Source organism: Saimiri boliviensis, chromosome 12 (genome assembly GCF_048565385.1).
Source record: "Saimiri boliviensis isolate mSaiBol1 chromosome 12, mSaiBol1.pri, whole genome shotgun sequence".
NCBI lineage: Eukaryota > Metazoa > Chordata > Mammalia > Primates > Cebidae > Saimiri > Saimiri boliviensis.
The window spans coordinates 62,766,657-62,787,860 of NC_133460.1; the positions used below are offsets into that span (position 1 = coordinate 62,766,657).

At 47.5% G+C, this 21,204-nt stretch overlaps 1 protein-coding gene across 1 annotated transcript; it reads left to right on the top strand.

The window, feature by feature from the left end:
• The first annotated feature begins 613 nt into the window (after positions 1–613).
• RGR (retinal G protein coupled receptor) lies at positions 614–15,178 on the top strand. Its single transcript, XM_003942563.4, has 7 exons — positions 614–711; positions 3,438–3,594; positions 4,663–4,784; positions 8,570–8,723; positions 10,066–10,183; positions 13,235–13,348; positions 13,846–15,178. The coding sequence occupies exons 1-7, from the start codon at positions 633–635 to the stop codon at positions 13,975–13,977; spliced, it is 876 nt and encodes a 291-aa protein (XP_003942612.2). The 5' UTR covers positions 614–632; the 3' UTR covers positions 13,978–15,178.
• Positions 15,179–21,204: the final 6,026 nt, after the last annotated feature.

The following is a 21,204-nucleotide window of genomic DNA, read 5'->3' on the forward strand; positions in this document are numbered from 1 at the left end:
TTCACGATGTCTAACCAGGACTGACACAAACGACAGGGACAAAAGACACTGACATTGCAGAAAAGTAAACAGAAGAGTCCAGTGGTTCCACTCCAGGGCACGTAACTAGTTAGTGGCAGATTTGGAACCAGAACCTCATTCTCTGGTCCCAGTTGGGGTTCTTCCTCTGACAGCAGGTAACTTCCCAAACCTCACCCTTTCCCCAGGGCTTTGGAGCACACGCATGTGAGCCTGAGGACACACGCGCACAGACACCGGACTTGTCAGGAACAGCTGCGGCTCAAATTCCTCTGCTTGCTCCCCTCCCCTGGTTATGCAACTCTTTTCCAATTAGGCTCTCAGCCACACACAACATTTGGATTCCCTGACCTTAATCCTGTGCAGTGGGGCTGAAATGAATGAGACAGGGCTCCATTCTGGCTTCACAAAGGCTGCATTGTCCAACTCGTGAATGGGTTCCTTCTGCTTGGGCCAAGAGGACCCATTTACAGGAGGGAGGCATCCAGAAAAAGCCCAAGGTTCAGTATAATAACCTGCATGTGCCTGCACACATGTGGGATGGCCCTTTAAAAGGGAGGGCCTGGCTGTGGGAAGCCAGAGACAGCTGGGTCACTGACGAAGGGAGAGCAAGAATGGCAGAGTCCAGCACCCTGCCCACTGGCTTCGGGGAGCTCGAGGTGCTGGCTGTGGGGATGGTGCTGCTGGTGGAAGGTGAGCCAGGCAGAACCTGGGGTACAGCAGGGCTCCAGTGGGTACTGAGGACCCAGGCCACCAATGTGGAGCTGGCAAGGAGAGGAGAGGTCCCCATAGCCAGCTGGGTGTCAGGTTCCTTTGGTTGCCTCCCCTCTGTGCCTGGACTCAGGGGTTGTTCTGCCACCTGAACCTGTGGGAGCAGAGAGTAAGCCAGGCAAGGGCCGGGGAGGGAGAGACTTTAAGAGGGGACATCTGCCCAGGAGATGATCAAGAGCCAGGCTTTAGGACTTTTCATGTCCCTCCAGCTGGGAGAAAATTTAATCCACTGCTTGGAAATCCTGCTAAGAATCCCACATAAGTCCCCCAAAAAGCTCTGGGGACAGACAACTCCGCCACCTGCTCTTGAGTGACTGTAACCAAGTCCCTTCAGCTCTCTGCCCTCAATGCCTTGACATTCTGAATGGTTGATTGTGAAGATTAAATGGGATAACGGGCATAAAGTGCTAGCCTAAATAGATTCCAGGGTATTTAAGTTCATTCACTCCCATCCTCTCCAGCCTCACCACTATTTTCACTGTGTCTACTCCCATGAGCTTAAGCACTTCCCCTCTGGAGGCTACCTGGGTCCGCCAGGTACCTATCCCAACCCAGAATCCCTCAGATACTCGTTGAGGCCAGAGCTAGAGACAGTGTCAATCCTGATCTGGGCCAGCCCAAGCCAGGTTGATGGAAAATGCAGCTTTGGTTCAAAGCAGACCCAGAGAAAACATCAGCACATTTTCTCACCTAATGAGAACTGACGATGGAGAGGAAGTGAGTCATTGGATTGGTCCTGAAGGCCCTAGACACAACTGTCTAGTGGCCCCAGCCTGTGTCTCCCTTTCCTGAGGACCCTACAATCTAGCATCCCTTCCAGGTCCTCAAACACGCCATAAAACTTTACCACTTTATTTTTTGGAAGGTATTTAAATTTACATTTTTATTTCATTCTTGATGATTAGAAATATCATGATATATGTAATGCTTTGGTTTTTATTTTATTTTAAAAATATTTTTAAAATTTTAATAGCTTCGGGGATACAAGTGATGTTTGATTACATAGATGAATTACATCGTGGCAAATTCTGAGATTTCAGTGCACCCATCAACCCATATTAGGTTGTACCTAATATGTAGGTTTTAAAAATTCTACCCCCTCTTCCACCCTTTCCCTTCTGAGTCTCCAGAGTCCATTACGCCACTCTGTATGCCTTTGCATACTCTCGGTTTAGCTCCCACTTGTAAGTGAGAACACATGATATTTGGTTTTCCATTCCTGAGTTACTTTCCTTAGAATAATGGCCTCTAGCTCCATTCAATTTACTGCATACGATATCATTTCATTCCTTTTTAAGGCTGAGTATTATTCCATGATGTATATATACCACATTTTCTTTATCCACTAATTGGTCAGTGGGCACTTACACTGATTCTGTATCTTTGCAATTGTGAATTGTGCCAAAATAAACATAGATGTGGGTGTGTCTTTTTGGCTGGATTAAATGGCAGATCTACTTTTAGTTATTTAAGGAATCTTTATACTGTTTTCCATAGATGTTGTACTAATTTACATTCCCACCAGCAGTGTATAAGCATTTCCCTTTTACCACATCCATGCCATCGATCTATTGCTTTTTTTTTTTTTTTTTTTTTTTTTTTTTTTGAGACGGAGTTTCACTGTTGTTACCCAGGCTAGAGTGCAATGGTGCGATCTCGGCTCACTGCAACCTCCGCCTCCTGGGTTCAGGCAATTCTCCTGCCTCAGCCTCCTGAGTAGCTGGGATTACAGGCACACGCCACCATGCCCAACTAATGTTTTGTATTTTTAGTAGAGACGGGGTTTCACCATGTTGACCAGGATGGTCTTGATCTTTTGACCTCGTGATCCACCCGCCTCGGCCTCCCAAAGTGCTGGGATTACAGGCGTGAGCCACCGCGCCTGGCCCCATCTGTTGTTTTTTGACTTTTTAATGATGACCATTCTTGTAGAAGTAAGGTGGTATCTCATTGTATCATTTTATGTCTTTGCATCTGCTATTCCTTCCTGGAATGCTCTTCCATACATTGTCGTGCAGGTAAGTGCTTCTTACAGTTTTGCAGGTAGGAGTTTTTCCTGTTCCTCACTTTAGATGGGGGAAGCTGAGGTTCAGAGAGCTTCAGGAGCAGTAAGTGAGGCTGCCAAGCCAAAATTCAAGGTCAGGTCTCTCTGCTGCCAGAGAACACCTTCTTCATGTTCACTCCCCTGCCTGGTGTCCTAGGCAGCTCTCAGCTCTAAGGTCGACTCTTCCCTTTGGTGGCTCTCTGACTTTGCTCTACAGCCCTTAGAGTAAACATTTTGAAATCCAAAAGGAATTTGAAATCCAATAGGACATAATGGAATTCAAGTTCCAGCTCTACCACTTACTAGCTATGTACTTAGTCTCTGAGCTACAGTTTCTGAGCCTCAGTTTCCCAGCTATAAATGGAGAAGAGAGTCCAAGTGAAGACTGAATGAAATGACTCACGTAAAGTGCTTATCCTGGTGCCTGGTGTGTGATAAGTGCCCTGCAGGTGTCAGTGATTATGATTGTTATAGCATGAAACATGCTATATTGATTGTCTTCTTTGTCCGGGAGGTTGCTGATGCTCCATCCATCCCATGCACCCTGTTGTGACCCCAGCTGGGCTTCAGCAGCCCCAATGCCAGCCCCCACCCTTCCTTTCAGCTCTCTCCGGTCTCAGCCTCAATAGCCTGACCATCTTCTCTTTCTGCAAGACCCCGGAGCTGCGGACTCCCTGCCACCTGCTGGTGCTGAGCTTGGCTCTTGCCGACAGTGGGATCAGCCTGAATGCCCTCGTTGCAGCCACATCCAGCCTCCTCCGGTACCAGCCCCCTCTCCAATCCACAGGCTCTGGGATCCTGCCTGGGGCCTGACCTCTGGACCCTGGGCAGCCAGGCCAAAGGCATTTTTCGTATTTACAGAAAATTGGCCAAGGGCTAAGCGTGGGAAGGCTAAAATGGCCTAAATTCCAGATTATTTCTGAAGAACGGCAGCTGATTTCTGGAAGGCAGGGGTTGCTGAAACCTGATGAAAGAGATGACAGGCTGTAGACATCAATGGCGTGGGTTCTGTAACCAAGCAACCTAGGTTTGCATTCTGGCTTCAGCATTTCTAGTTCCAGGCTTCTTCCATAAACTGGATATTATTTCCTAACTCAGATGGGTGGTTGGAAGTATTTATTTCTATTGTATGTAAATAACTTAAAATAATGCTTGACACCTAGAGCTCTAAGTAAGTGTTTGTGAAAGCAAACAGGGTTTTGGCTAGTGTCTAATACCTCCTTATACACAAACCAGGGCCTTCCATCACAGCTTCAGGAAGCGTTTATAAGATTGTTTTCTGAAGCAGACTGGGCATTCTCATTCTGCTTTTGGTTGCTACAGATGGAGGCTGGAGCCCACCTGGATGTACATGCTCAGGGCTCACCAGCCTGGGGGTCTGCATCAGTGAGAATTCTTCCTCCCACAATGAACAGAAGCTTCCAACTTTGCTTGGCACTTGGGAATAGGGAGGCCTAGGGTCTCCCCTCTGACTTTCCTTTCATCTATGTGACCTGTGACCTTGGCTTCGGTATCTTTGCCTCTTTGAGCCTCAGTTTCCCCACCTATCAAATACAGGCATGAGCTCTCTTGTGACAGAGGCATCTGATCACGCAGAGAGAGCCTATGGCCCAACCGTAGTGCAGTCAAAGTCGCCCAGCCTGGAGAGTGTGCACTGGGCTCCACCCCTTCAGCCCAGTGACTTAGATCTAAAGCTTCATAGCAAAGACAGCGATATCAAGGGCCTCTTTGGACATGCAGGGAACACACACTCCAAGCTGTACTTGGCAGGTATGGGAGGTGGAAAGGGTCGGAGGGGAGGGGTCATTGGTGCCCAGTGTCTCCCACAGGCGCTGGCCCTACGGCTCGGACGGCTGCCAGGTTCACGGCTTCCAGGGCTTTGTGACAGCGTTGGCCAGCATCTGCGGCAGTGCAGCCATCGCCTGGGGGCGCTATCACCACTACTGCACCCGTATGTATCTGGGCTCCTGGAGTGGAGGGACACCAATGCAGTGTGGAGAGAATAAGAGGCAGGGAGGGACAGTCAGAACTAGCTGCTGCTCCGCGTTTCCCAGTACAGGGAAGTGTGGGTGGCTGTAAGTGTGCATGCCTATCATGTGTGGGCACTCATTTCAAGAAAGGAGGGAGGATGGGAGAGTGTGCAGGAGACCTGCTGAGGCTCTCTTGCCATGACTACAACCTTGGTCAAGTCAGGGATCCCCTCTGAACCTTAGTCTCCTCCTTTGTGAGATGATTTTAATAACCAACCTCAGTTTTATTTTGAAAATCAAATAAGATCAGGGATACAGAAAATGCCCTTGCAGACAGGCACTACTGAGGCACAGAGAGGCTGTGTGTATGTGTGTGTAGCTGGGCATGTGCCCTGGCACCTCACTCTTCCATGAGGCTTCATGAAAACTGCTCCAGCTCTAGATTTGTCAAGCTGCATTGTAAAATGCCATCTTCATAATTGGCCATATCAGTGTGCAAACGGCTCTGTTTTTCCTTGACCTTTTTTTCTTTTTGTTTTTTTGAGGCAGAGTGTCGCTGTGTTGCTCAGGCTGGAGTGCGGTGGTGCGATCTCAGCTCATTGCAACCTCTGCCTCCCAAGTTCAAGCAATTCTGCTGCCTCAGCCTCCCTAGTAGCTGGGATTACAGGCACATGCCACCACGCCCAACTAAGTTTTGTATTTTTAGTAGAGACGGTGCTTCACCATGTTGGTCAGGCTGGTCTGGAACTCCTGGCCTCGTGATCTACCCGCCTGTGTCTCCCAAAGTGCTGGGATTACAGGTGTGAGCCACTGCAACTGACCTGATTTTTTTTTTCTTAAAATTGACTCACTTTTTAAAATGTAAACACTTGCTTCAAGCTCATTCTAAACAATATCTGGGAAATCACAGCTTTAATGTACTTATACTTTTAATACATATTAAAATGAAAACATGCTCACCCAGAGACCATCTAGAACCCTGCTCACCACCAGGGGTACATAAATATGCTTTGGGGAACTGTGGCTCAGCTCACCCTCCTAGCAAACCCTCAGCTCACAGCCTCAGAAGCAAAGGCACAGAGAAGTTAAGCAGCTTGCTTAGGGTCACACAGCTACTAAGGGTAGCGCTGCCGTTGGTCATGACCTTGTACTTCCAAGTCCTGAGCTATGAATTTGCCCAGCACAGAGGCTGCTGTGAGGTCTATGGCCAGCACAGTCTCAAGCTATGGCGTGGCCTCTTTGGAATCTATAGAAATTCCCCTGCCACAGTCACATGTACAGCCTCCTTCTCTGCAAAGTCACTGCCCCTCATGGGTCTCTCCTATCATATGCCTCTCTCCAGGCCAAAATGCTGCCTTCAGTCTCATCATTTTGAATGGTGATGGGTAGCCCCTCCTGTCCACCTGACTTCGGAGCACTTCTCCTACTACTTCTATCCCAGTCCCCACCCCTAATGCTCCTTTGGACCATCTTATACACACACACACACACACCACCACCACCACCACCACCACCACCACCACCACCACCACCACCACCACCACCACCACTACCACCACCTCAGACAGCAACAGGCTTTTCTGCCTCAATATAGAACAGTTAATCAGTTAATCCCTGCGCCAGGGTCCTCAGATCAAAGCCCTTTCAATACCGAGGGCATGGCAGAGCAGTGTGAAGACAGGCAAAGGGGAAGAAGGAAGTCTGAATTCATGTACTCCATCACTGGGTGGTTGTAGGCATCTGTTTCTAAAGCTGAAAGTCTGAGGCAGCACCAGGGACCAGATAGGTATTAATTATTGTGCTCACAGAGAATCACTTGTACCCAGGAGGCAGAGGATGCAGTGAGCTGAGATGGCACCACTCTGCACTCCAGCCTGGGCAACAGAATGAGAGTCTGAAAGAAAGAAAGGAAGGAAGGAAGGAAGAAAGAAAGAAAGAGGAAGGAAGAAAGGAAGGAAAAGAAAGAGGGAGGGAGAAAGGAAGGAAGGAGGAAAGGAAGGAAAGACGGAAGGGAGGGAGGGAGGGAGAAAGGGAGGGAGAGGCCAGGGACCGTGGCTCCTGCCTGTAGTTCCAACACTTTGGGAGGCGGAGGTAGGCAGATTACTTGAGGTCAGGAGTTCAAGACCAGCCTGACCAACATGGTGAAACCCCAATGTCTACTAAAAATACAAAAATTAGTCAGGCATGGTGGCCGGTGCCTGTAATTCCAGCTACTTGAGAGGCTGAGGAAGGAGAATTGCTTGAACCCAGGAGGCAGAGGTTGTAGTGAGCCAAGATCACACCACTGCACTCCAGCCTGGGTGACAGAGTGAGACTGTCTCAAAAAAACTTTAAAAAAGATAGAAAGAACAGACATCTCAAGTATATTGAGTCTTCCTATTCATGCAGATGATTATTGTGCCCGCAGTTGGGATGGGAGTTGTCTTAGTCTGCCCAGGCTCCTATAATAGAATGCCATGGGCCGGGTGGCTTGAACAACAGAAATTTATTTCTCACAATTATGCAGGATGGGAGGTCCAAGTTCAAGGTGCCAGCATGGTCAGGTTCAGTGAGGGCTTGCTTCTTGGTTTATATGTTCACCTTCTTGCCATGTCCTCACAGAAAAAGAGAGATATTGTCACTCCTGTGTTCCTTCTTCCATTTTTTGAAACAGAGTCTCACTCTATTGCCCAGATTAGAATATAGTGACACGATCTCAGTTCACTGCAACCTCCGCCTCCCGGGTTCAAGTGATTCTCTGCCTCAGCCTCCTGAGCAGCTGGGACTACAGGCATATGCACCATGCCCAGCTAATTGTGTCTCTTCTTATAAGGGCACTAACCGCATCATGGAGGCTCCACCCTTTTGGCCTAGTTATCTCCCAAAGGCCCCACCTCCAAATGCCATCACATTGGGGATTAGGGCTTCAACATACAAGTTTGAGGGGACACAGACATTAGGTTCATATCAGAAGGGCACATCCAAGCAAACTGCATCTGGGGCCATATCAGTAGAATCAAAGTGTCAGATGAGGGAGGTTGTAGATATGCTCTTCTCTCTCAATGAGACCCCCCCTGGAGACCTGTCCCCTGCCCTGGGATCTTATGTATGAAACGGTGTAACAAATGAACAGTAGACAGAGAAGGGCACCTGAGAAGTGCATCCTGAAGCCAGATTCAGGAGGAACCACTGAATGGGAAAGACTCAATGACGCTGCAGCAGAGAGGAGGGTGGGGACCAGAGGAGGTCAAATTAGCATGGCTGATTCACATCAAAAGATGCTGCTGGGACCCAGCCTCTGACATTGGCACTGCGATTGAGCCCCAACCCCCTAGTCAAGTACTCTCAGAGGGTGTCCTGGAAGCAGGGGCAGTGGCCTGATGCTGAGCAAGTGCTGAGGGTGGTGGTAAGTTTAGACTTCTGCCTCCATCCCCTATGACCCTCACCTGAACCTCTGCCCATGCCTCCTTCTGAACCTTGGCTTTGAAAACACAACTGCCTCTTTGCCACTCCCTTCTTCTCTCTGTCCTCTGAAGAAGGTAGTATAGTGAGTCCATCTGGAGAATTTCACCATCCATTATCTATTTCATTCTTCATAACAATCCTCTGAGGCAAGGATTATCATTCCCGTTGTGGGCGAGAATACTGAGGCTCAGAGAAGCTCTTTGCTATTAAGCAGCAGAGCTGGGATTCAGGGACACACTTTGAGATCGGGAAGTCCATTCTTTCTCACTCTACCACACCATCTGCTCCTTACAACCTTCTCTTCCTTCTCTGTCCTGTGCAGGCAGCCAACTGGCATGGAACTCGGCCGTCTCTCTGGTGCTCTTCGTGTGGCTGTCTTCTACCTTCTGGGCAGCGTTGCCTCTCCTGGGTTGGGGCCACTATGACTATGAGCCACTGGGGACATGCTGCACCCTGGACTACTCCAAGGGGGACAGGTGAGGTGGGAGGATCATCTTTGAGGCTCCATGGGAATCTTAGCTTTGACATTCTATGCCAGGGGTGCCCAAGATGAAAATCCAAATGAGAAAATGGCAACATGTGCCAGAAAATCTCAACTCCTTAGTCATGATACTCACCTGCAGGTGGACTGGAAAAAGCCTGTTCTGAAAACTGGCCAGGTGATGGGAATGTTATGAAAATTAGGGCCCAGAATTGAACCCAAAAAGAGACATCATACAATAAGCCATTGGCTTGTGTCAGTGAAAGCAGTCACCAAGCTGTGCCACCAACTGTCCCAGCACAGTTGGCCGTCATGGCTCTGACCTCATCAATTTCTAGAGGGAGCTATCCCTTGGTACAATAGATTCAAAAAATATTAAGGTCCTTGCATTGGGAGGAAATGACCTGAGCATATGCTATGAGGCAATCCCTGGAGAGATAGGACTGAATGCATGAGGGTTCCCACCCTCATGGAGCTCCTGTTCTGGTACTGCCCCATCAGGCGGCTCTAGGGAGGCAAGGGCTTTGGAGAATCCTTTAGGAGCTGCCTTGGGGAGTAGTCACATGGGCTCCAGCCCCTCTTGCTTCCACCAGAGTCACGTTGCATTCATCTGCTTTACCCAGGGTGTTTAATCATGAGGCATCCACACTGGATGACAGGCTTTCCAGGTGATGCTCTCTTGAGAATGCTGGGCCTGGTCCAAGTGTCCCTTCATGACACTCCCCAGCAGGGTCCAGTCCTTCCAGCTGCCCCTGCCTGGTGGACAGCTCCAAGGTGACATAGTCTTCACTCAGGAAATGGCAATCTGCCTCCCTGGGTCTCCCACCATTCCCGGTCAGTCCCTTCACCTCCCCATGACCACTATCTGGGACCCCAGGCTCTTCTGTGGTCCCTTCAACCGTTTCTTCAGTGAATAATATCCAATCTTCTTGTTATCCATAGTCTCCTTTTAAAACCCTTGGGCCTAGAATGCTCCTCGAATGTTCCTCTTGGTCCACTGACATCCCCACCACTTGGTGAACATGTTTCCCAAACTAAAATTTCCCATTCTTTATGCTTGGGGGACAAAGAGGAAAGCAGGTCTGAGCACTTGAACAAGACAGAGACCTCTTCCTCCTTGCAGCTCCCTGGCTTCTAAAGGCAAGTTCTAGGGGGACCTCATAGCTCCCTGGCTCCTAAAGGAAGTTCACCTGGGACCCGGGAGTAACCACACTAAGTGCTTGTCTGAATGGGGCATTTCCCCACATCTGATTATCTAGAGCAGAGCTGGTGGGTCCTTGAGAGCCGCTGGCCATCCCTGGGAGCTGACCCCAATCCTCTACCCGCTCTGCCTGCAGAAACTTCAGCAGCTTCCTTTTCACCATGTCCTTCTTCAACTTTGCCATGCCCCTCTTCATCACGATCACATCCTACCGGCTCATGGAGCAGAAACTGGGGAAAAGTGGCCATCTCCAGGTAAGAACCGCCCCCACTGGAGTGTTATCAGACGGTGCTGTGCAGCTCCTGGCTCTTGGTGTCCCGAACAAAGAACTGGATGTGACACACACAAATAGCAGAGCAAACATTTATTGCTTTTGCAGCAAAGCGAAGCAGCAAAAGTTTATTCAGCACAGTATTACACTCTCGGAGAGGGGAGAGTGGACTGATCTCTGATAAATGAGATCAACACCAGTTTGGTGTATTTAAGGTTCCCAAAGCTACCTAATCTCTAGCGAGTCTGCTGTTTGATTAATAGATGGGTTGCTTAGTTACTTTGGTAACTTGTGCCCTTGCCTGTCACCTCCATCCCATAATCTTAAGTACATGTATGATATGCAGTGCATATGCATGAGCTTTAATGAGCTTATTATTATACAGGGTCATTTTAAGGATACTTTTTCTCTCCAATGCGCATGCCCATTTCTGAGGAACTGCCTCTAACCGGTTTGGTCCGGATCTAGACGGCCATGGGGGCTTCTTACTCACTTTTTACTCTTATTTTTGTTTTGGCTGCTCAACTTCTGTTTCTTGTCTTGCTTCTTGCTCATCGCCTCTTCACCTTGCTTCTGCTTCTACTCATTCCTCCTTTAACCTCCAATTCCCTTTGCTATTCTCCTGCCTCAAGAGCAGCAGAAATTTCTCGGTTCCTCTCAGGAACACCAGGGAATATGAACAATGTGACATTCAGCAACCAGGGGTTTTCTGCATTTTTCAATGATCAAGAGATAATCCAGCTTGTACACAGTATAGGATGTTAGAACTGGAAGCCACTCTTCCTTTGCTCAGCTCGCCAAGGCCTGGGGAGCAAGGATCAGGACTGCTCAGATTCATCCAGATCAGGCAACTCTGGAACCAGGGCTCCCTGCCCAACACCATCCATGCTGTTCCACATAATTCTTCCCAAGGATCTGAGGTTTGGCACAAAATTACAGGCTTTTTAAATGCTACTTTTAAACTGCTTTGAGATGTTTAATTTAATCACAGTCTCAGGTTGGTGCCCACAAGATAAAAATCAAGCCTACAGGAACATTTGTCCAAGAAATACAATACTTCAAAATAAGCCCTTCTGGTCACTTTTTAATTTCTGCATTACTATTCCCTTGCCAAGGTTTTATTTTAACTTGGTCACCTGGATGACCTCTAGCAAAGGAGTCATAATAAGCAACAAAGATTAGAACAAATTCAAATACAAGTATTATTTCACCTTTGCAACCACTCTATGATGAAGGAGGTTTTCTTGTTCCATCTTTTTTTTTTTTTTTTTTTTTTTTGTCACCCTGGTTGGAGTGCAGTGGCACAATCTCGACTAGCTGCAACCTCCACCTCCGGGGTTCAAGCGATTCTCCTGTCTCAATCTCCCTAGTAGCTGGGATTACAGGCACCCGTCACCATGCCTCACTTTGTTTTGTATTTTTAGTAAAGACAGGGTTTCACCATGTTGGTCAGCCTGGTCTTGAACTCCTGACCTCAGGTGATCCACCCTCCTCAGCCTCCCAAAGTGCTGGGATTACAGGCTTGAGCTACCACCCCCGGCCAGAAGGAGGTTTTCTTATCTCTGTGTCACTGCTAAAAAGTTGAGGCTGAGAAGGGGGTTAACTAAGCAACTCACCAAAAGCCACACACCTGGATTCAAACCTAGCTGTCACACTCCACCACCCACGTAGTCAAACACAGCACATAAAAGAAACACTCTCTTTTTAAGTCACTGCATCTGCCACTTTATTTACTTATTGTGAATTGGAAAGGGACTGTGCAAATCTATTTTAGTTGGACCCCGAGGTCACAGAAGGAGAGCAAGGGCTTTGCTGGGACCCGAATCCGTTCTCCTGGCTCCCAGCTTGCCGCTGGCATAGGTGCCAGCTCCAGGCTATCCTGCATGATGCCCGCCCCAAGCCCTGTCTGGAGGCGCAAAGTCCACATTTATTGGAGGCTCAGTCAAGCGGGAAACATGGCTGCCACCATGATCGCCTCATTTTTCTGGGTTGACTTTAAACCATTGTCTCTGGTGGCATCAACAAGGTCACACGCCGGGACCCCATCCCGAGCCCAGCGGCTTCCCGGGATGGAGCAGCCTCCCCAGGGGAGTCCACCTCTCTCGGCCTCGGCCCCCGAGAGTGCCCGACAGTGCTGAGCTTTCTTGTTTTTCTTTTTTTTCCTCAAATAAAAAGTAAGAGAAAAAAAAATGTCTCTTGGTCAGCATATTTCAAAAATCCAAGATAGAAGAAAATATGTTCTCTTCCAAGTTAATTACCCTCTTCGTTAAAGAAAGTCATTTTGGGAGAAACAGGCACGAACTTTAGCGTCAGAATTTGCACATCCTCCTGTCTGTGTGGGGCAGGGACCTGGCAGCTCCCACTGAAGTTAAGCTCGAGTCTTTCGCCCCTTCGTGGCCCCAGGCGGCACCCCAGCATCTCCCTCTCTCCGGACAAGCCCCTTCCCCTCTGGTTGTAGGGGGAGCCGAGACTGGGTGATCTCACCAGGTGGCTGTGGCTGCAGATGGTGAGTTGGTTCTAGGACTGAGGCCTGCTGGCAGCTCAGCCTGGAGCCACTTGTACATGCAGTCACAGAGCCCAGGATTCCTCTTAAAGGGCACAGACCTGGGCCAGGCACAGTGGCTTATACCTGTAATCCCAGCACGTGGGGAGGCCGAGGTGAGAGGATCGCTTGAGCCCAGGAGTTTGAGACCAGCCTGGGCAACATAGTGAGACCCTGTCTATATCTGACAAACAAACAAAGAGTACAGACCCAGGAGGAAGCTCATATCCACCCCAGTCTCAGCCTCCAGCCATGTCAGATATTATCAGGCCATTGTACAGACACAGCAGCTGAGGTCAGGCAAGTTTAAATAAAAGGCTCAAGGTCACACAGCCTTAAACAACAGAGAGCCCCTCTGGTCTCAAGTTTCCCTGCGGACTCAGCCCCCTCCTGAAGCCCAGCCTGGCTGAGCGCTGACCTAGTCTTCTTGGCCACACAAGGCTGTGGGCTGCCTGGAGCAAGCTGACGTTTCCTGTGACAATTTCTCCCCAGGTGAACACCACTCTGCCAGCCAGGACACTGCTGCTCGGCTGGGGCCCCTATGCCATCCTGTATCTATATGCAGTCATCGCAGACGTGACTTCCATCTCCCCCAAACTGCAGATGGTATGGATACTTCTCGTACCCAGAACTAGACCCCTCTCATCTTTGTGTCTGTCTCACCTCATTTCTCTTTCTGGATTTATGTCCTCAGTGCCAGTCTCTTCCTCTCTGTTTCTTCCTTTGGATACTCACAATGCATAGAGCATTAGTTGGCCCCCCTAATCCCCGACCTCATTCCTGAGTTAGACCAGGCTGCTTTTGACATTGCCCAAATCTCATGTGAGATGACAGGGACAGCCAGCCAGATGGTGTACATAAAGACTCTGTGAACAGGGGTTGAGACTGGTGCCCAGGCGGGGAGCAGGTGTGCCTGGACAGGAGTGTGGCTGCATGGGGCTCCATGAGCCCTGCATCTCCGCCAGCTAGTCAGGGAGGGCTCCAAGCGTGCAGAACCCAACGATTGGCAGCTGCAGGGGGAGGGTGACTGGGGTCACCAGGTGGGACCAGAGAGAGGTGCAGTGGCTTTGAAGCTTCTTTCCTGGATTTTTCTGCCACAACAGGTGCCCGCCCTCATTGCCAAAATGGTGCCCACGATCAATGCCATCAATTATGCCCTGGGCAATGAGATGGTCTGCAGGGGAATCTGGCAGTGCCTCTCACCACAGAAGAGCGAGAAGGACCGAGCCAAATGAGGCTCCCACCCTGGACTGAGCCCCAGGCCAGGAGGCTGCCCCAGGAGTCCTGCCCAGCAGCCTCAGCGGCCAAGCCCGGACACTCTCCCACCATCCTCAGTGGCCCCCTGGAGCCTGGCCCCAGGCTGGACACAAGGATTCGAAAAGACACCAGGCTGCACGGAAAGAGATGGACCTGAGTGTCAGTCGTAGCCCTCTACACTCAAGGCGGAGAGGCCTCAGGAAAGTCACTCCTTTTTAAAATAATAATAAACTTAAGGGAGTACAGGGCAGTTTTGTTACATGGATAGATTGCCTACTGGTGAGGTCTGGGCTTTTAGTGTAACCATCACCCTAATAATACACATTGTACCCATTCAGTCATTTCTCATCCTTCACCCCCTCCCACCTTGTCACCCTTCTGAACCTCCAATATCCACTAACTCCATGTCCATGTGTGCACATTATTAAGCTCCCACTTACAAGTGAGAACATGTGGTATTTGACTTTCTGTGTTTGAGTTATTTCACTTAAAGTAATGACCATCCATGTTGCTGCAAAAGACACAGTCTCATTCATATGGCAGTGTAGTATTCCATATATATGAACATTTTCTTTATCCAATCATCTGTTGATGGGTTGATTCCATATATTTGCTACTGTGAACAGTGCTGTGATAAACATACAAGGGCAGGTTTCTTTTTAATATACTGATTTCTTTTCCTTTGGGTAGATACCGGTAGTGTGACTGCTAAATCAAATGGCAGCTCCATTTTTAAGACAGTATGAGAAATCACCCTACTGTTTTCCACAAGGGTTGTACTAATTTACAGTCTCATCAACAGTGCACAGGTGTTCCATTTTCTCTGCATGCTCACCAATATTTGTTATTTTTTGACTTTTTAATAATAGCCATTCTCACTGGTGTGAGATAAGATCTCATTCTTGTTTTAACTTCCATTTCTCCAATGACTAGTGATGTTGAGCATTTTTTCATATGCTTCTTGGCCACCCATATGTTTTCTTTTTGAAAAAAGTGTCTATTCGTGTCTTTTGCCCATTTTTTAATGCTATTATTTGGACTTTTTGTTGAGTTGAGTTTCTTATATATTCTGGATAATAGTCCCCTACTGGACAACATAGTTTGGAAATATTTTCTCCTCTTCTGCAGGTTGTCTGTTCTGTTGATGGTTTATTTTGCTGTGCAGAAATTTTAGTTTAATTAAGTCTCATTTGTCTTTCTTTGGTTTTGTTGCTTGTGCTTTTGAGGTTTTTGTCATAAATTCTTTGCCTAGACCAATAATGCCCAGAAGAGTTTTTCCTAGATTTTCTTCTAAGATTTTTATAGTGTCAGTTCTTACACTTAAGTCTTTAATCCATCTTGAGTTGATTTTTTTTTTTTTAAGACAGGGTCCTGCTCCGTCACCCAGGCTGGAGTGCAGTGGCGCCATCATAGCTCACTGCAACCTTCACCTCCCAGGTTTAAACAGTTCTCATGCCCCAGTCTCCTGAGTAGCTGGGATTGCTGGCACATACCACCAAGCCTGGCTATTTTTTTCGTTTGTTTTTGTTTTTGCTTTTAGTAGAGACAGGGTTTCACCATGTTGGACATGCTGGTCTCGAACTCCTGACCTTGGGTGATCCACCCTCCTCCCAAAGTGCTGGGATTACAGGCATGAGCCACTGTGCCTCGTCTTGAGTTGATTTTTATATATAGTGAGAGATATGGGTCCAGTCTCATTCTTCTGCATATGGCAATCCAATTTTGCCAGCACCATTTATTGAACAGGGTGTGCTAACATCACTCCTTCTAAATCTTCTAACCCTTAATATAAGGATGTTAAGTGTACTTCACAGGGTTGTTTTGAGGCTGGAAGGTAACATGTACTTGCTAAGCACATAGAAGATACTCATTAAAACAGAGCCGCTTGTTAAATCTTGGCCACACCCTCCAGGGACTCAGTCTTACATAGAAACAGGTCAAAGCCTCGGGGTTTGCTTGTGGGAGCTCAAGCTAGGCTGCCAGCGTTCAAACACCACCAATTAAATTGTGATCTGCTGCCAGTCACTTCTGCCTGTGCATCATTTTCCAAGTTGGGAGGCAAGATGACGGCAGTGGCAACCTGACTGCATGGAAAGGACCTGAACATTCGCTGGCAAGTGCACGGTCCTGGGTGAGACCCAGAGCCCTGCAGGGAAATGGAGATGGTGGGCAGAACATTCCCTGGCACTGTAAGTGCTCATGGAGTGCCACCAGCACGTGCCAGTCAAAGACAGCCTCTGGTAATATGAGGCTTGGCCTGCACATTCCTTTAAAATGTTTTGAGGTTCATTGCCAACACTGAAAAATCAGGAGAATTTATTTAAGTCCAGATGTCAGAAGATGAGGCCTTACCAGGCTGCCTTCCTACAAGGTTCCAGTTTGCAGAGCTCAGGGCAGCTTGGCCTGTTGACCAGGACACATGCTCTTCTGTCAGCTGCAGTGCCTGTGCTACCTGTGGATCCTGTGGGCCTCTGGATTTGTGACTAGAGCCATCCTGGGCCCCCAAGAGAAGGAGACAAGGCCAAACACATCAGCGTCCTCACCTGTGCTCAGAGGAGAGGCAGGGAGGAAGGCAGTTTGGCCAGGTTGCTCTCAGGGATGGCTTAAGCTCAAGCCCTGCATCCCCAAGGCTTCCTGGAGGAGGGAAAGGTAGGCTTGGGCATGGCCACCCTGGCCTGGGTTGGCAGGACATCGGAAGGGCTGAAGCAGCACCTGGTGCGGTATGACCACAGTCCCGCCAGAAGCTACTCACTTCAGAACCCCGTGTCTGCCCACACCCCCAATTCCCACTCACGGGCTGGGCTTGGAGAGACTCATCACCTTCGGGCTTTTCTGCCCATATTCCCAAGCACGTTTAGGATCTTTGTGCCCTGTGAACAGACACTGCGTGCAGGGCCTCTCCTCTGCCCTCCTTCCCACCTGCCCCACAGCCTCCCCTGCACCCCTGCCTTCCTTTAAGCAACTCAGCTGCCTCTGGAGGAAGAGAACAAAGGAGGTGGCTGAATCCTGTCTAAAGTCCACTTCCTCATGGGCCCTTGGCACAGTCACTGAACTTGGATAGAAATCAATGTCCTCCCATCCCTGGCACTTGGCCTGGCAGAAGTTAGACCACAGCCCCCAGAGGCCTAAATCCTTCTCAGGCTTGCTTTGCTCTGCCCAGTCCTCAGGGTGATGGATTCACAGCCGTCAAGCTCTCTGCTGATTTTCTACAATGAATATTTACCACTCTTGCAATCACAAAAACATGAAAGAAAAAATGTTACTTCTACCTCCTTCAAGTGTTTTATCCCTGGCTATAGTTTTGTGTTCCCCGCAGAGCCCATGGGCCTCTGGGTTTGTGACACTAATCCAGGAGTCCCCATTATGTATATACGAAGGAGCCCCTGAATGTATATCAGCAGCTCCTACAGAGTCAGCACTTTGCGAGCAGATGTGGCAAGTGCAGGGTCCTGAGTGAGACCCAGGGTCCTGCGGGGAAATGGAGATGGTGGGCAAGGTGACTGAGGAAGTCTGATGAGAAGGCGCAGCTGACCCAGGACCATGGAGGCAGGAGAAAGCAAGCTCCTTCCCACAGAGCAGAGGGGAGAAATAGATAAGCCCCGTCAGTCTGACTTGGCTGAATGTCCTTCCCACCAGACTTCCTCTTCTGCCTCCCTCCCAGGCTCCTCTGGAGCAACTGCTCACTCTTTCTCGGGCACCTCTAGGTCTTTTTTCTTCATTCATTCATGTCCCATTAATGCCACCCCCTGCAGACACAGTGAGTTTTAGGGGGACACACCAACAAGGTGCCCACGTTAGTCATCACAGACACCACAATGCTCTCTCCAAGTTCCATGCAGCCCTGGAGAACTGCAGCTGCAGGTAGAAAGGGAACAAGAGCAAGGTGTGAAGACCGAGTCCGGAGAAGTCAGGAAGGAAAAAGTAAGTGTGAAAACAGCAGAGACGGTGCCAGAGCCTCACCTGCAGAGCACAAGGACTCAGGGCATCTTCATCGGAGGCTCGGAGAATCTTCCCACCCTTCCTTTGTCCTGGCCTCTAGCCACACTCTACACTAAAGAACACACTGATATGCAGACCCACAGACTGGACTTGGAAGGGGCCACCAGGAGGCAGGTGGACGTCCAGAACCAGCAAGCACCAAGCACCAGAAAATGCCACCTCCAGCAATCAGTTCCTCATTTGTAAGCCAGCATCCATTTCACCCCAAATCCCTGTCTGTGTCACTTAGTTCTGACATATTCATGTATCCATCCAGTACATGTCTACCAAACAGCTGCTGTGTGTCAGACACGTGCTTGATGTGACAATGCAGTACCAAGATCCTTTCCAGATACTGCTGGAAAATGTCCACTGTCTCTTTATCTCTTCATTACATTTGTGAGTAAAATACAGGTGTTAATAATAGCTGGGAAATCAAAGGTAGGAATTACAGTACAGCTGTGTCCAAGTAAGTGGAATCTGGTATAATAAGTGTTATCAAGACAGCCCAGAAGATTCCTTTAAAATCTCTACAAGTCCTTATCACAAAACTAAACACTTATCCCAGGCTCTAGATAGATTCAGCGTGCACTCTGTGCTTCATTGTGTACTTGGTTTAATTGTATTTCAAGGGAATTATCCCCCACTGACTTTCAATTCGTAGCCAATTTTAGCCCCATTCTGGATTTAAAAAGATTTCTATTTGACTTGGGAACCATCTTTTTCTTTTTTCTTTTCTTTCTCTCTTTTTTAAACCACATAGTCCTGTGTAAGCAAACCGCCATTATTTCTAAGAAGAGTTTTCATTAAATTACAATCCACATAGGAGGGCCCCATAACATGCACTCCTGTGGTGTGACCAGGCCCTGCTGTCCCCTCACTGGGTAGCCTTGGGGGTCAAGACCCGCTCTGGTCCATCCCCTCTGTCATCTCAGTCCCTGGGGGCTCTGACACAGGAAAAGGTTCTCAAACACTATCGAAATTTTTTTCTCCCCAGTAGATATTTGTAGTGGACTGAATATTTGTGTCCCCTGAAATTCCCTTTTTGAAACACTAATGCCAAGTGTGGCTGTATTGGAAGTACAGTTAAATGAGTTACTGTACAGTTAAATGTTATGTGGAGGCCTGGTCCCATAACAGTGGAGGCCTGATCCCGTAATATTGTGTCCTTAAGAGACACCAGAGAGCCTGAACTCTCTCTTACCCCACCCCATGCAAACCTCCAGGAAATACCATGTGAGCTTACTGTGAAAAGTTGGCCCAGCCCAAGGAGAGAGCCCTCACCAGACACCAACACTGCCAGCGCCTTGATCTCGGACTTCCAGCCTCCAGAAACATGCAAAATAAATTTCTGTTGCTTGAGCCACCCAGTCTATGTATTTTGTTATAGCAGCTTTAACAAACTAATACAATGTTACATCAAAGCTCGTCACTGAAACAGATGATAGTGGAGAGGACCAACAGCCCAGCTGGTACCCCCAGCCCCAGAACACCCAGTGCCACTTCTGCAGAACCCTAGGATTGTACAAAACCCAATTTAAAAGTCACTAAATTTGGCTTCTAAGATTCCTCCCACTCTAAGATCCATTGATTCTAGAATGTGTTTAAGTTATTTCACAAAGAAATGTAAGTACAGTAGAATATTATCACCCATCTCATCTTCTCTCTGGGAAAGATGGCTCTGTTCTGTTCCTTTGGTCTATATTTCTGTTTTGATACCAGTACCATGCTGTTTTGATTACTGTATCTTTGTAGTATAGTTTGAAGTCAGGTAGTGTGATGAGTCCAGCTTTTTTTTTTTTTTTTTTTTTTTTTTTTTTTTTTTTTTTTTGCTTATGATTTTCTTGGCTATTGGCTATGCAGGCTCTCTTTTCGTTCCATATAAAGTTTAAGGTTTTTTTTTTTTTCCCAATTCTGTGAAGAAACTCAATGGTAGCTTCATGAGGATAGCATTGAATCTATAAATTACTTTGGGCAGTATGGCCATTTTCATGATATTGATTCTTTCTAACCATGAGCACAGAATATTTCTCCATCTGTTTGCGTCCTCTCTTATTTCGTTGAGCAGTGGTTTGTAGTTCTCCTTGAAGAGGTCCTTTAGATCCTTTGCTAGTTGTATTCCTAGGTATTTTATTCTATCTGTAGCAATTGTGAATGGGAGTTCACTCATTATTTGGCTCTCTGTTTGTTATTGGTATATAGGAAAGCTTGTAATTTTTACACCTTGATTATGTTTCCTGAGACTTTGCTGAAGTTGCTTATCAGCTTAAGGAGATTTTGGGCTGAGATGATGGGGTCTTGTAAATATACAGTCATGCCACCTGCAAATAGAGACAATTGACTTTTTCCTAGTTGAATACCCTTCATTTCTTTTTCTTGCCTGATTGTGCTAGCCAGAATTTCCAATACTATGTTGAATAGAAGTGATGAGAGTGGGCATCCTTGTCTTGTGCCAGTTTTCAAAGGGAATGCTCCCAGTTTTTTCCCATTCAGTATGATATTGGCTGTGGATTTGTCATAGATAGCTTTTATTATTTTGAGATACATTCCATCAATACCTAGTTTACTGAGAGTTTTTAGCATGAAGGGCTGTTGATTTTGTCAAAGGCATTCTCTGCATCTATTGAGATAATCATGTGGTTTTTGTCTTTGGTTCTCTTTATGTGATGGATTACATTTATAGACTTGCATATGTTGAACCAGCCTTGCATCCCAGGGATGAAGCCTACTTGATTGTGATGGATAAGCTTTTTGATTTACTGTTGGATTCAGTTTGCCAGTATTTTATGAAATATTTTTGCATCAATTTTCATCATATATATTGACCAGAAATTTTCTTTTTTTAGTTGTGTCTCTGCCAAGTTTTGGTATCAGGATGATGTTGGTCTCATAAAATAAGTTAAGGAGGATTACCTCTTTTTGTTATTGTTTTATTCAGGGATTCAACTTCTTCCTGGTTTAGTCTTGGGAGGGTGCAAGTGTCCAGAAATTCATCCATTTCTTCTAGATTTACTGGTTTATGTGCATAGAGTTGTTTGTAGTAATCTCTTCTGGTGGTTTTTATTTCTGTGGAATCAGTGATGATACCCTCTTTATCATTTTTTTATTGCATCTGTTTGAATCTTCTCTCTCTTCTTTTTTATTAGTCTGGCTAGCAGTCTATTTTGTTGATCTTTTAAAAAAACAACTCCTGGATTGATTGATTTTTTGAAGGATTTTTGTATGTT